Source organism: Aulostomus chinensis, chromosome 9 (assembly GCF_037954235.1).
Source record: "Aulostomus chinensis isolate RoL2024-O1b breed Wild chromosome 9, RoL_Achi_v1.0, whole genome shotgun sequence".
Lineage (NCBI taxonomy): Eukaryota > Metazoa > Chordata > Actinopteri > Syngnathiformes > Aulostomidae > Aulostomus > Aulostomus chinensis.
Window position 1 is genome coordinate 18,976,933 of NC_141328.1, and position 16,098 is coordinate 18,993,030.

General features: G+C 42.3%; 1 protein-coding gene across 4 annotated transcripts in view; it reads right to left on the reverse strand.

Annotated features, from left to right (window-relative positions):
• Nucleotides 1-16,098, reverse strand: part of plxna1a (plexin A1a) — a 263,617-nt gene that overhangs the window by 35,594 nt on the left and 211,925 nt on the right. For all 4 annotated transcript variants that reach the window (XM_086214083.1, XM_086214081.1, XM_086214082.1 and 1 more), the window contains exons 17-19: nt 12,099-12,192; nt 9,894-10,130; nt 5,256-5,399 (exon numbers count right to left, since the gene is read on the reverse strand). In XM_086214083.1, coding sequence (XP_086070209.1) covers nt 5,256-5,399; nt 9,894-10,130; nt 12,099-12,192 — 475 coding nt within the window. The remainder of the gene's footprint in view (nt 1-5,255; nt 5,400-9,893; nt 10,131-12,098; nt 12,193-16,098) is intronic.

A 16,098-nucleotide genomic window follows, 5' to 3' on the forward strand; every position in this document is an offset into this window, starting at 1 on the left:
TCAGAGTATATCGTCAAATTATAATAATATAGCAACCCGGGTTGGACTGTTGATTACTGGTTTTCTTCTCTTTTTCAGTTGTTCCGTCTTTCACGTTTTCTGTTATTGAACTTTGCATGCCTGCATTGGACTCATTATGTGTCTTGTTCTTATTTTGTCCTCCTGTTTCACATTTTGAATTTATTGTCCTGTCCATTTACGATCTTATGGCACTGTTTGTTGTTGTGTTTGGAGTTCTTTGTATTTCAGTTGTGTTCAAGGAGACTTTTGAGTCTTTTATGAGATCGTCTTATCAATTTGAGCATCATCAGCTGTTCTGTCAGTTTAATTGTGGTTTAGTTTACTTTTTTTCCTTACCCCCTGTTGTCGTTGTTCGGTTGTTGTGGACAGGTTAGGCGTGCACCACACATTATCATGGTAATAAACTGCGGCAAACCAAGTGTTCGACCCTGAATTTACCTCACTAACCATCTAATCTTACTTCATATAACAAACCCTTGGTAACGTAATTTCCTTCTTTATGTATTGAAATGAAAAACATTTTGAGAGGGGATCTCCAAAACAGCAACTACAGGCGAATATTAACAAATCCGGAGACAAACTGTCTGACTTCAGATGTCACGGTGACACAAGCACAGGTGTAAATAATAAAATGAAAGATGGCTGAATTCCATTTTGCTGCCTCAGTTTAAGAGTCCTGATGATGTGCAAGCTGTCGCACCACCATGTCTTACTGGGACATTTGAATAAAACAGAACCATCATTAATGTAACACCTGTGCTTTTTCCACATTTCAAACTGTCTGCTGTGGAAAAAGACTGACTGGTGCAATAACAAATTCAGAAAACCTACCTCTGAATTTCACATTTAAACAACTTTGAAAGTGTCACTTTCTACAGCGGTGGGACACGTGTCCACATGAAACAGGGATGAGAGAATTTCAGTGTTTGTGGGAATAGTGGTGCAGTGGTCGGCACTGTCGCCTCACAGCAAGAAGGTTCCGGTTTGAGTCCTGGCTCCAGCACAGGATCTTTCTGTGTGGAGTCTCCATGTTCTCCCTGTTCCTGTGTGGGTTCTCTCCAGGTACCCTGGCTTCTTCCCACCATCCAAAGTCATGCAATTGGGGACGAGGCTGATTGATACTCTAAATTGACCGTAGGTGTGGCTGTGAGTGTGAATGGTTGTTGGGTGAACCCCGCCTCTTGCCTGAAGGCTGCTGGGATAGGCTCCAGCCCCCCTGCGACCCTTAACAAGAATAAGCGGAAGAAAATGGATGGATGGATGGATTTTTTTGGCCAGCCTAGTGTGTGCTGTAGCAAATGTGAAGAACTCAGATAATGGATGTATCAACAGAAACAGGGAATTCTGAGATATTGACGATCTAATCTGAGGGCACTGGTATTCCAGTGGGAAACATATCCTCAGATGGCATGAGTGCAGAAGTATAAGCAGCATAATACGATGGTGACACATTTTCGAGGCATTTGTCTATTTTTACTCTCCTGACAGACTGAAGGACTGATGGAGGAACTTAAAAAGCTGAGGGCCAAAACAACAAACAAGTTTCTTCGAAAACTCAAGGGAGGCAGACAGCTGCCAACACACAGCTGAGCATCTGAAGGGACACACAAAGACAGGCTGACACGCACATATTTTACTGTACACCCACGCACAGACCCAAAAAACACACACAAGCTACAAGCTCAGTATGGTCTGGACACCCATTGGGGTCCCCAGAATGTAGGTCATTCTACACAGGGAATATTGTTGCGCTACAGCTGTGTCCCCTCTCTGCAGTACGCCGCGCAACACACGCAAACACTGCTACACCCAAGACTGACTGTAACACGCACAACAGAAGAGATAGGAACAGACAGCTCCATTTTTTCTTCGGCTATTGTCAGACGAAGGACTAACTCCACCACCCCCGCCAACACATTGCATCACTTTGATATTCAACATGACATTTTGTTACCAAAAAAAAAAAAGAAAAATGGAAGAGGATTTAAAAGGAAAAAAAGTGTTCTACCTTGGAGCTGGTTGGTTCTGTTGAGAGCTATCATACTGAATTAAATGGACGTGCTGTCAATGACTTTCGAAGTATATTGGCTGTAGCCAGCGGCCAGTAAATGTCATAAAGATACAGTGAAATGATCGTGAGAGGACACTGGTGATAAGTTTAGAAAGGAGTGAGGAGTGGATGGGGGGTGGGGGGTGGGTGTACTGATGGAATATTCAGACAAACATCCAAATGCATTCAGAAAGAGTGCTGAGGTTTGACCTTCCTCCATACTGATGCTCCGGGAGCTGCGTGGTGATTTTGAAAGTCTGCTGCAGTCAGAGTGAATCAGAGTCTGCTGACAGCTCGACACTCTGGACAAGCAAAGCTCAGCGGCTGCTGTGGGCTGCACAAGCCAGCTTTGGCTTCACGCACTTTCCCGTGTGTGTTAATGTTAGAAAAAATGATACCCAAAGTAATAAAATCCACAGCACTCACAATGATGGGTTTTAAAAAAAAGAAAGAAAAGACCAAATTGTAGTTTGTCACACTGCTCATGAAAATCAGGAGAAGCTCCACGATGTTGGGAGTGACAATGACTTTGCTGAGAGTTAGGGAAAATTTGTGCATCAGAAAGGTTACGGCGTAGAACGTGGATGATTAAAGCTTAGAGATACAAGGTTAGTGTGTGAGTGTGTCAATGTCATCCTGGAGGAACAATTCTATTACTTAATGCTACTTTAGATGTCTCTGTGTGTCTTTGAAGGAGTGTCATGGACATAAACTGTTTGGCCACATTCAATTCTGAGCCATTTATGAACTGTGGTTGGTTTGACATTAGATATAGGTTCCTATTGTGCCCTCTCCTTTGCCAGTCGGCTTTCACATTACTATCATTGTTCTGTACCTTACTTCACTTGTGTATGTACACAAGGTACAGTAGGTGGCGGTATGCACCTAATTGGTTGCAATCTGCCAGTACACACAAGAACGACCACCGTGTCATCAATTGGGTGATGTGTTGTTACACTCCAGTGTACTGAATAGCACCAATCACAGTCCCAATGGAAGTAGACACTGGAGTCCACTTCGCTATGGCTGTTTTCAGAGACCCCACCAATGACCTGCTTGCTTGCCTGCTTTACCATCTACTATGAAGCTCAGTGGATAAAATGAGTGAATGATTCTAAGGTTTAGGAGGAGACAAAGGGCATTGAGAGAGGCCTTTATGACTCTCAACGGCTGATGCTTGTGTTTGTCTGCAAGGTGAGAAACAAACCAGATGTGGAGTCTTTCCCGCCTCCTGCGGAGCATACTTGAGCACATATGAACTGTGTCAGAGACAAACTCTGGGCGTGTTTCACAAACCCTGCCAGAGTACGGCACACTTGTGCTCACGCTGATCAAATGAGCTTCTGGGTCAAGTGGACCTGAATGGGCCTGGATCCCAAATGTGAAACTATCCTTAGTAATTGTTTCAAGTTGGTAGGGTCAAGGCCTGAGAGGCCGGTTCTGATGTCTGAGAACTGTCACACAAAATGTCAGTTTAATTGCCAAACTGGAGTCTGAAAGCCGTCCACATGTGAGGGTGTAATGTATGAATATGGAGCAGTGTGGAGTTCAGCTTTGGCTGAGTGTTTGTGGAGGACAAGCTTGGGATTTTCCTGAGGGTTAGCTTCATTATATTCTCTGTGCTACTATGCATCTACACCAAAGTGAAGCTAATAAAAATACATGAAAAACGGAGAAAGCAGCAAGCAATGTGAAAACCTCTTAAATCCTAAACCAGCAGCACCTGCAGCAGAGAAGGGCTGACGCTAGCACAGCTGTTGATGTGGATATGCTTCAGTGGATAGAAGGAAACATGGTTTTCCATCTGCAAAACATGTCCAACGCTTCATTCAGCGGGACATGTCAAACACCTCGGCCCTAATGGATTAAACTTCATATTAACAGCAGAGCAAAGGTGCAACGTCTGCACATCTTTGCTTTTCATTTTGAAATGAACAGTCATAAATGTATCAGGGTTCTGGTCTGGCTGATTTTCAGCAACAGGCTTGCTGAAAGCCAGTGAAGTTCAACATATTAATTAAGTGTTTAGCAGTCGCCACGGTGCATGAGCTTAATAGAGCGTATCCTGGATCTGTCAGAGGAAATAGTTCAGAAAAGACACAAGGGCTTATACCCATAACTTCACAGCAAGGTTATGGTAACATTAGGGTCTGAGGTTGTCAGACTACAATGAGCTTAAATTCTTAAACATGAATAACTGGGTCAACTGAATATACCCAGTGGACCAGGTACAGGAGCTCACAGTGGCTTGTCACTAGAATGAGAACAGCCGGTCCACCGTAAATGTCAGAACACCTGAAGTGCGCCTGAAGTTTTTGCTGACGCCGTGGAAGTTGTAGCATTTTTTTCCAACCACAACTAGAATTGACTGTACTCACGCTGCACATTTTTGATCAGGGCTCAATGTTATGGGCTGGCTCCCCTTCACATTGAAATGAATATCAGTATTCAGCCTGTCCCAGTGACCTTGACCTTTGACCTCAAGATTTCTTTCAGGTTTTTGAGGCTGGATGTGTTGTATCTGAAGAAATTTACTCAAGTTGTTCCTGAAATGTTGTGTTCAAATATGGTGATAGTGACCACAATTTAATGGAATTTTGCAAATCTTTGCAAAAAAAAAAAAAGGTTTCATCAGTCTTTATGTAAAATTCGACTCTAATGATTAATCACAAATTAGTGATCAGTAGTACAAAGATAATTAAGTCTCGACCCCAAATAATACCAATTCCCTTAGAACTATCAAGTTTGGAACCCAGTACTACTAACTTTATACTTGAGACACAAACACACTCTTCTGGGTGCACTGTGTCATACCGAACACAGCCTAAAGGGTTATTGGTCCCCACTTCTATAACAAGTAAGGTGAAATAAACATCGGCTGCCACAATTGGCCGAATGTTAAGCTTTGAGGTGGCATTTTTTTTGGTCATTTTAGATTAATTTTTAAATAAATCAGCAGATGTGAAACTGGCCTGGTAATTTAATGAATGAGAAAGATAAGAAGTAAATCATTTGAAGTCTTTGTGAAGCTGCTATAAGCAATAATTAATTCAGTGCATGCCGAGATAAAATGTGAAGTGCAAAGTGGAGCACTACATTTTAGTGAGTCGAAGTAGCAGCAGGTCAAAGAGTCACTGATGAAGACAGAGATGAAGTAGTCGAGGATGAAGAGTGCTGATCTGACCGTGACTTTGTGTTGTCCGGTGAGGTTAGGCCATTCACACAGCAGCTGGCTCTCAGACAGGGTGAGGACGCAGGGAGTTTCTCCAATCAGCACTGTGTAGTTCAGACGACTGTTACCTGGAGCCGCCGGGATCAGGTTACGACCCTGGATGAAGGCAGTGAGAAAAGAATGAGGAGAGGTGTTGCATTCATTTATGCATACAGACATTTGGTGAATCGACTTCATAATGTAGTACTTATACCTAATTTTAATGTAATGAGAATGTCTCCTTTTCTGTAGAGTCACTGATTGTAAAATGACTTCTGTATGAACAGAACAAAGCATAAAGCCAGTGAATTTTCTAGTTTAAAAATGCCAAAAGCATAAATGTGTTGCCAAATGTCTTGCATTCCTTCTGAATGACCAATATCACCGGACTTATCCCGGGAAGTGGCTTATTGTCCATCTTCCCCAGATTCAGACAGGAAGATGGCTACTCTTCTCTCTTCTGTGTGTTAGAGATCAGCTGACTGCTAGTTAGCTAAACACAATGAATGCCACAGGTAGATTAGCTAAGTCGACCCAATGTCTGGCACTGGGGAGGATGATAAATACGCATATTTTACAGAAGGATGACATGTACCTTTCCATCAAATTCTAACATACCCCTGCAGTACTCAAAATGACCTCTACAGGTACTACTACTTGAGAAACATTGTCTTAAAAAAATTCACCAAAATTCTCACTGAACGTTTTAAACAGTCAATGTCACTTCACCTTGCACCCCCATTCCCTATCCCCCAGTGTGTGTGTGTGTGTGTGTGTGTGTGTGTGTGTGTGTGTGTGTGTGTGTGATCAAATAGCCTGTGATTGTGCCACAAATTAGGTCATATCAAATTAAGCTTACCGGTACATCTATCTGCATTTGAAAAAAATCAATAGTTTGCTTAAAATGCAGTAAACTGTTTGTTAATAGCAGACCTGACTGAAAATTCAAATTTTACAATCAGATAAACCCCAAAAAGGAAAATTAGTATTGGAGAGAAAGAATAGGGAGAGGGAGGTAGAATATTAAATATATACTATTCAGAGAGGGTCCATGGAGGAACACACAAATGCACATGGATCAAAATTCTGCTTTTCTCCCGATCGCAAAGCAGAATACCATGAATAAAGTCGGTAACAGTAAACTTGTCAGTTTTTCATTTGAAATTATGTCCACCTGTTTGAATTTGACACACACCGAGTCTGTGATAGAGGGAGGGCAGTTATAGGTGTGAAAAGTGGGAACACAAGACGGAAGAAAGACAAAGCATCAGGGGGGAGAAGATGAATATGAAGAAAATAATAAAGATAGTAAACTTGGCAAGAAAACATCAGGAGAGCAGGGACAAAGAGTGGGGGAGGCAGAGAGAGAGAGAGAGAGAGGGAGGAAAGGATAAAGTGAGAAAGATTAAGGGCATGAGCAGAAAGCAGAGCTGTTAAGCAAGGAAGATAGACCCAAAAAGAGAAAGAGAGAAGATAGCTTTGTCTCCTGCTGCTTTAGCAGTGGGACACAGAGACACACTCCGTTTTCCAATCCCATCGTCTCCCCAGGCCACCTCCGAGCCCCTCTCTGCAACCCTGTAAACACGTATCCCATTCTATCTCGCCAACACACACACCAACCGCACACACATACGGGTGCACACGCTGAGTTGAAACCACACACGTGCTCTCCAAAAAACACGCAGGAAAACACTCATGAAACACCAGGACCAGAAAAGTGTTTTTATTTCTTGTCCCACACAACCCCCCACACACACACAGACAGACAGACAGACAACACACACCCACACCCACACCTTAGTAAAAGCAACCTCAGATGAGAAATTAATTGCATGGAGAGTGCAATGCACGCATCTTTGAGAAACGCTACACTCATATCCCACCCCTCTAAATTGCATTTCTGCCCATCTCATCAGTGCTTCAAATGGGTAGGCCGTTCCACCAACAACCCAAGCAGGAGATTTGGCAATTACTGAAAGGCTCTTTGCTAATAAATTATCATTTAAGAAATAAATTACTACGGTTACGCAGCTTTCGGATTGAAATGGCAACATTGCGAGTGACACGCTCTCGCTGTGATAGGGGACAGCAGAGGTAAAAGAATCTAAAAATCAATGTGATGCTGAAATAAAATTAAAGGTTTTACTAGTTTAAAATGTACAGACCGCTAACTGGAAGCAGCGGAGAAGTTATGTGCACTTGAGAAATTGTATTTTTACCTCCTCAAGTTATTTCTAGTCATTGAGCCGCAGGTTATTTCAGTTAATTTCGCATTAGTAATAGCATATTCCCCAGGAAACCGCCTCCAATCACTCTGGCTAAATATTTTAGGTGAGCTCCAACAAGATAACACAATGACATATACACACGACTCAGAAATTGCCAATTAATTTCATATGCTCATGTCCAATCACTGGTAATGAAAATGAAAACCAATATAATCCACCCCTCCTGGACTGTGGGCCTGTGTGTGTCCACACAGCCCCTCCAGCACTAGAAGTGAATTACACAAATTGAAAAGTGTTATTTAAGAGGATTGGAGGCTGCACAGGGGGCCGGCAGGCAACAAAGTTACTGTTAGGAACAGAAATTGGCCTTGGAGGCTGTGTACATTTGCTTTATGCTTTCGATCATGAGTTCTGTTTCAGCTCAGAGAGACCTGGGAACACACACAAGTGCTGTGAGGTGTGAGGAGAGCATGCTGGTTAGTTGGCACTGATACAAGACTGGATCATTATGTGTTTGAGGATTTGGTAGGCATCCTGAAAGAATGAAATAAAAAGTGAATTAAAACTAGATATTTAGAAGGTGAGGACAAATGAATACATACACACACCCTGTTTGACGTCAGCGAGTGTAAACAGATTTTTTTCCTGCTGAATAATTACCAATAAAAGAGTGAGGACCTTCAGTTTTCATTTTAGCGTTTGCTATAAATCTGGACCTGTTCAATTTCAAGGCCTGTCTATTTGTACTTGCAAAAAGCCTGAGCAAAGTCAAAGAAGATCCCAAATTATTTTGGCTAATCTGTTCCAATCTCATAATCTATTATCTAATCCATCAAACAACACCACTTCCTGTTCTACTGACAGGAGCTTTCCAGAGATCTTCCTGTACTCACCAAACCATAAAGACCTATAATTTGGGTTACAGGTGTTGGTTATGATGCAAAGGGCACACTTATTTTCTCAAAACTTTACAATTTTTCAGCTCTGATCACAGGGGCAGCGTGGCTCAGAGGTAGAGTGGCCATCTAGCAACGCTGCTGGTTCCATCCCCACTCCCCCTGGTGACCATGTAAGTACCATCAAGCAACATACTGAGCCCCTAATTTCTCCTGATGGCCCTGCGAAGGACTGGGGACCCGTCTAAGGTGAACCCTGCCTCTCGCCCAGTGTCAGCCCCACACCGTGAACTTAAAGGATCAGCGACACAGAAAATGGATAGACAGATGGACTTCTGATCACAACATATTCAAACACTCCTTTTCACCAGCTGAAATAAGAATATATATTATATGACACACATTTATAGTAATTTATTTTCACGATGTGATGCCGGCATTTTAAATTTTAACCATAAATTAACTAGATCTCTTGTCTACATGACAGTATGGTGACATTACTGTCGTCTGGTACGGATAGCTTATTAAACTGAGCATCTGAAATTGCTAACATTGTGGGGAGATGGAATTTATCATTGTGAAGTTCAAATAAACCCTATAAGTTTTTCTAACAGCGTTTTGCTGCCCACTAGAGGGCGCTTAAGGCCCACCCATGGACCCAGTGGTTGAGAAACACTTCAGTTGGCTCTTAAACAACTGACTGGGGTTGAAGTAAGTGAGACATACTGTATATAAAAAAAGTCTGTATCTACTTTGCTTAAACCAAAAACCCAAAGACTAACAGTGCAAGAAATTCGATCAAATTCAACGGCAATGTTAGCATGTTTGGCTAAGCCACACACCAACGGCAAAAATAACTGAGCATCTCTTTTGAGGGCTAGTTGCACATGACATACGGCATTAGTTTGTTGGTATATATTGGTACAGGTTAGATTATAAAGGAAAAAGTGTTAGTGACTAGAACATCAGCTCTTATTAACAGATTTTAGGATAATGTTTGTAGGGCTGCTTTTGTCTTTCTTGGAAGATGAATCCTGGGTGTTAAAACTGTGTAATACTACTGAGAGACACGCAGGCTTGACAGGTGCTGGGGATTAGTAAGAATTCCCATAAAATAATGTGTTGGCCTAAAGAATTATCATCATTACAGTACATGCTAAAGGACAATGCCAAAAAGATTATCCTAATTTCTTCCTTTCTCTTCTCTTCATTTCCAGGTCTTTCAAAATTTCAAGATGAGTGACACAAGGAACTATTCATCTTCTGATGCCCCGTAAAGAGGAACATTTTAATTTCTGTGTAGGTGTCAGTTGCTTAATTCACACTGCATAATGTATCTACAGGCGTTTAGACATGTAGGCTTGTTTTCACAGCTACAATGTAGAAGTAAAAAAACAACTTAAATCTACCCAGATATATAACAGTTGGTGAGGCGGAATGTTATATCAGACATAGATGAGAAAATAAAAAACCTTCGCGTTTCTGACCTTGAGTATCAGCGGTGAGGTGGGTTTGAGCTCCAGTACCCCCGTGGAACTCAGCGGCTCAAAAATGGGGTCCGGGTAGTAGCTGAAAGTCTCGTTGACCACCACCAGAGCATTTACGTTGTCCATATAGAACCCGATCTCATCAGGACCGGTGCCAGTCTCAGAAAATCCCAGCTCGGAGTCTGCCACCGATGGAGCCAGGCACACCATGACAGAGTTGTTATAGACCGTACAGTTCTGATAATGAGAGAGAGGAGACCACACAAACCAGATTTATAGTTTGCCGTTCAGCTCTAGAAACAGGCAGAAGGCTTCAGGCAACAAAGACTAGAATAAAGACTTTTCACAAACTAAAAAGAAATGTTTATTTAATCCACTTAAAAGGTAAGTCTGCAGTATCGTCCTAAAAAAAACAAAACCCAAAAAACAAAACAGACATACAAAATGAATCAGTCTCAATCATCTCTCATCGTCCCCCCACCACCACTAGAAGGGAATTCATGTCATGGGAAAACGGCAGGTGTGCACGGAGCCATGAATAACAGAAAATACAGTCCTGCTGAGGGGAAATGGCAAGCTGATTAGACTTTTTGTAGAACGAGAGTGAATATCTGTTTGGCTTTCACCAAGGGATGAAAACAACACCAGCAGTTTGCTTGTGCTAGCCAGTATTTAGCTTGTCCTAGTGTGCTAGCGGGAGTGTTCACGTTGTCACGGGCAGGGCTGCGTATGCTATTGGTACTCTTGAGTCTAGAGGGAGGGGCAAAATTTAAATGAATGTTGTGTTTACAAGCAGGAACAAACCGTGCTGCAGACTGTTTAAAGGGAATGGGGAAAATCCTCGAACTTCGGTGTCTGCATTTTGAAGACATACTGGTCATTCTCAACTGCCCCACATTACATTACATCCCTTCAGATACTTTTTTAAAATGTTAACATGTAACTTTACATGAGTTTTGATACCTTTCCAAGTGATTAGGACAATTGTAGATTCCCAGTATGTCAACTAATGCCTGCTTTGACTGGGGAAGACATTTAAAATAGAGAATAAACAAACTCCTCATTAAAGAAATCCCGTGCGCCTCAGCTAAGTTAGGATCGGAAGGCTTATGGTGCTCCACAGAGGACAGTAGCAGCTGGGCACTTTAGGCTACCTCAAGTAAAACATTAGCGGTAAAACATCTTGCTTTGAGTTGACACTTGCCTGCCCCTGCGATAAACATGCAGATTCTATCAATCCAAACATTCAATTGCATGCTAAATTCATGGCAATGCGGCATTTATAATACTAAATCCGATTAAGCTCACTGTGATGGATATGGGAGTGCAATGAAAGAAGAGCAAAGGCTGTCTCCAAGGTGAAGCAAATGTAAGCACCTACAGTACATGGTGTGTTTTGGAAAATGGCTGCCAGTAAAGCATTTTCATTTTCTTAATCTTTTAAATGCAGAGACGTACTTTGATAAAAGGCTGTGTGGGATGTATCAAGGAGACTGTTTTTGTAAATAAAAAGACATTATTTGGATGCTGAAAAGCCTTCATTTTACATGAAGGTGAGATCTTAAACCTGGCGAGAGAAAGGCAGCTAAAACGTTCATGCTTCATGAACTGTACCTCTGGAAACGATGAAAACTCTTCAAATGGAACGTTTTTGCATTTGATTTTTTTTTTCTTTCTGCTGTATTCCCCCAAAACAATCCCCCCCCCCCCCACACACACACACACACACTCACACGAAATCTCTCTCATGTTGTCTCTTTCTGTCTGTGACACAAACACTCATGTGGCACGGTGACATTTGAAAAAGCCTGAGGAGGAGTTAGACGAGAGAAGAGACGTGATCGACAAACAGAGACAGACTGTCTGCCACCTTCAGCACAAGATGCTCTCTCTGCTTGTGTGTGTGTTTGTGTGTGTCTTCACTGTGTATAGTTGACACATGATGCATGTTTAAGTTGTGTCTTTTTTTAAATTTATTTATTTAGTGTTCCATAGCACAAAATCACAACAAAAGTTATAATATGACACTTGATAAACAGTTTAGTTCTCCAACCATAGACTTCAGTTTAATTTGATTTAGTTGAAGGAAATTAACTTAATTGAAATAGACCCAAAATTTCTTCCATGAGCAAGCACTTTGTGTGTGTGTGCGTGTATGTGTGTGTGTGTGTGTGTGTGTGTGTGTGAATTGCAAACAATACTCACATGAAAAGACTCAGCCTGCCCGTACTTGGCCCTGATCTTTGGTTCTCGGATGGTTGCAAGGTTGGTTCCACTCACTGTTAGCAGCGTCCCACCGCTGCAGGGAGACAGAAGCAGAAATACTCAATGGTCCTACCGTGTTCATGAACTACTAGGAAGCCTGGGAGGTGGGACAACATGCTTAACACCGATCATACTTGGAATGCCCCACTGTGAAAGCTGGAAGCTTTGATAGCGAAGACAAAAACAGGTTTGATATCATTTGGCATGGCAGAATTTTTGGTTAAAAAAAAAAATATTGCTAGAAACGTAAAGACGCCTCGGTAACACTTTGCATTAAGGTTACTGTGATAAATGTAGCTTACCAATGTAAATTAACATCATATTAAGGTTCATAAAGGATATTCTGTAGGAAGTACATCGAAGTGTTTCTGGCAATACTTAATGTGGTAATTATGCTTTAATTAAGGCTTCAATTGTCTTATCTACAAATGATAACAAAATTGTAATAAGTATATTAAAGTGAGTTACAGGAAAACATAAATGTGCTTTACTTATTAACCATTATATAACCGAGGTCCTACAGTTTAGCTAAATAGTGCGACTTGTCAATACCGTAAGTGAGGGAAATCTTTAAATATTGACAGGACGTCCTTGATTTTGTTTATATTGCTGGCCATTTGCCTGCCAGTTTTCTGAAAGCAAAGAGCAGATATGAGGGGAGTGTGTGCTTGATGGCAGTGGAGTTTGAAAGTTTCAAATGTTCTTGTCATAGCAGCAGAATGGCAGCACCATCCAGATTTTGATTTACAACCAACCTACATAAAAGATGGCGCTAGGATTAAATATAATTAACGGTAACAAAAAAAAAAAACTATAAGTGTGTAATTCATCTCTTTCTGCGTTTCGGTGTTATTAAAAACTTGAGAGAGGATCAACTTGACCACGTGTGTAGTTCAGTATCCTGTGCTTAGGGATGACCCTTTAGGAGAGGAGGAAAAAGACTGTGTGTGAGTCAACGTGACAAAGACACAGCAGAAAGAGAGAAAGAGTTCTAGTGAGAAATCGATTCAAGGGAGAAGATCCACGGAGATACCGTACATACTATAACACAACTCTGTCCACGGTAAATAAAGCATGTTCTCGCCTTGAGCCAGTTAAGGTCACTGGACTGAATCCTGTAAATAATGATGCCAGAAGTTTGCTGAAGTCCCACTTGCCATTTTGTTGGTGTAGTGTGTGAAGGAAGATGCACACACTCTTACTGTGGTAGAGGTGTGTATTTGGCTGAATCGATTTTGACAAGACTGGGCCCTCTGGTAGCACCTCACAATAAGGTTTCATTAATAATGGTTAGTTCATGTTTTGCTATGTACAGGAGTGGTGAATAAGCTTTACTTAGGCATTTCCACCGTAAACCCAAGGGCTGTGTAGGCTTTGTCGTATTTATGCTGGTTACCGCCACTTGTTTTCCTTGCTTCTGACGCCTCCTCCGTTTTTCTTTTCATTCCTGTGAGAAAACTTCTCTATCTCTCCTCCTCCGTCAGCTCTGTTCCAGTGAACTTCTTCTACTGGGTTGAACAGGCAGCCTGTTGATTAGTTTGAGCACTGCTGCCACCTAGTGAGCCCCCTGTCTCTCTCACGCCCCCCCCCCACTGGGGGCCGCACCCCACTATTTGAGAAGTACTGCCCTTCAGCATCTGACCAGCAAATGTACAATGTCCTCGCTCATTTTCATCGCCTCATCTCAAATATTTGAAAGGCTGATGATGATTTGATTACAACAAACGTTAATAATGCATAGTCAAATCTTAGTAATACCAAGTTAACCGTTAGCGATGCTTAGTTGGATGTTAATAATGCTTATTTAACGGTAACGATAATTAGGGCCTGAGCCAGAAGGTACTTCTGGCGAAGACCCTATTATGTTTGCTCGGCAGAGCAACACATTAGCAGCACTAAAAACACTAAAAACACACACTAAACAGTGTCCCAGGCCCCCCCAACACCCATGAGGCAACTGGGCCAGACGGCCCGGAGCCAGTTTTCACATACACACCCATTCAAAACCTGGTATTATTAGGGCCTGAGCCAGTCCCTGGCGAAGACCCTATTATGTTTCGAAGTCACACTCGCCACTTCAAAAGTAAATTTGACCCCCTAAACATGCATGAAAACTCACCAAATTTGGTAAGCACATCGGGTGCGGCGAAAAATTCGATAATTAAAAAAAAAAGAGGCGCTCTACTCAATAGCGCCACCTACATACACAAAAAACCACGCCACAGCCTGTAGGAATGTCCTACAGACATGGGACAAACACCATTGAACTCGTCTCATCAAGACGGATAAATCATACACTCACACCCCTGACCTAACTGTAACAGGATGTCCACAATTTGGACACGAATGTCTAATTTTGGACAATTTTGCGCCCCGAACAAAATCTATCTCCTCCTAAACCGTAAATGCCAGGGCTTCCAAACTTTCACACATTACTCTCCCAACTGTGCTCTTCAAAAATCTTTAAAGGCTAATATACTACGCGCTCGGTTTGGATTTTATGAGCCGTCAAAGTGGGGGAGACACTTTTCACCTTACAATGGAAGTCTATGGGGAGAGCCTGTCCTCTCAGGGTACATACTCTCAAACAAATGCTTCTCACATCTACACCATACATTCCACAGCTTTTACAAACACACCACTGTATTCCTGACAAAAATATGGTATTTTGTGTGACTTTTGACCAACGTATGACGACTTATTCAGCTTTTACACACTACATTTCTCTGAATCCTCCACTCTCTCCACTCCAGCACAGATCAGACACAGTGCAGCGGGGGAAGGGTTCTTAATGGGCCAGCTGGCAGCTCTGCGCTCAGCTCTGCTCTCAGCTCTGCTCTCAACTCTGCACTCACACTGTGCAGCGCACTGAGGCTCATATCTCCTAAACTACAAGGCCTAGGGATTTGCCGATTACACCGTTGGATTCGGGCCGGTGTCAAGGACGCGGCCGTAGGCCGCGCGGGGGCTCAGGCCCTAACAACGCTGCTTGCAGCTTTAATACTGTTCTTGCTCTCAATGAGTGCGCGCTATATGCGCATAATGCGCATAATGCGCATAACGCGCATAATCTAATTTGACCCCCTGAACATGCATGAAATTCGCTGAAATTTGGCACAATCGTTCGGTATGTCTCAACATTCACTAATCAAAAACAAAAACGCCACTAAAGTCTATAGCGCCACCTAGGGAGCCACACAAAAAAAAGATAATTTTTTTTAATTTCGCGCGCTATAACTCCTCACACAAAACTCCCACAGACATGGGACCAACACCGTTGGACTCGTCTCATCAAGACGAACAATTCTTACACTCTGACCCCTCACCTATCTCCAACAGAATGTCCACAAATTGGACAAAACTGTCAAAATCAGGACTTTTTTTACTCCCCGAACAAAATCTATCTCCTCCTAAACCGTAAATGCCAGGGCTTCCAAACTTTCACACATTACTCTCCCAACTGTGCTCTTCAAAAATCTTTAAAGGCTAATATACTACGCGCTCGGTTTGGATTTTATAAGCCCTCAAAGTGGGGGAGACACGTTTTACGCTTACAATGGAAGTCAATGGGGAGGCCGTGTCCTCTCATGGTACATACTCTCGAACAAATGCTTCTCACGTCTATACCATACATCGCACAGCTTTTAAAAACATATCACTGTATTCCTGACAAAAATCCCTACAAAAATATGGTATTTTGTGTTACTTTCCACCAACGTAGGCCGAGTTATTCAGCTTTTACACACTACATTTCTCTTAATCCTCCACTCTCTCCACTCTAGCACAGATCAAAGAAAGTGCAGCGGGGGAGGGGTTCTTAATGGCCAGCTGGCAGCTCTGCTCTCAGCTCTGCTCTCAGCTCTGACAGAGATGGCAGAGATTTGTTTACTGTAGTCATGGAAACCACAATTGGCACTTCTCTGCCCTCATGTACATACTC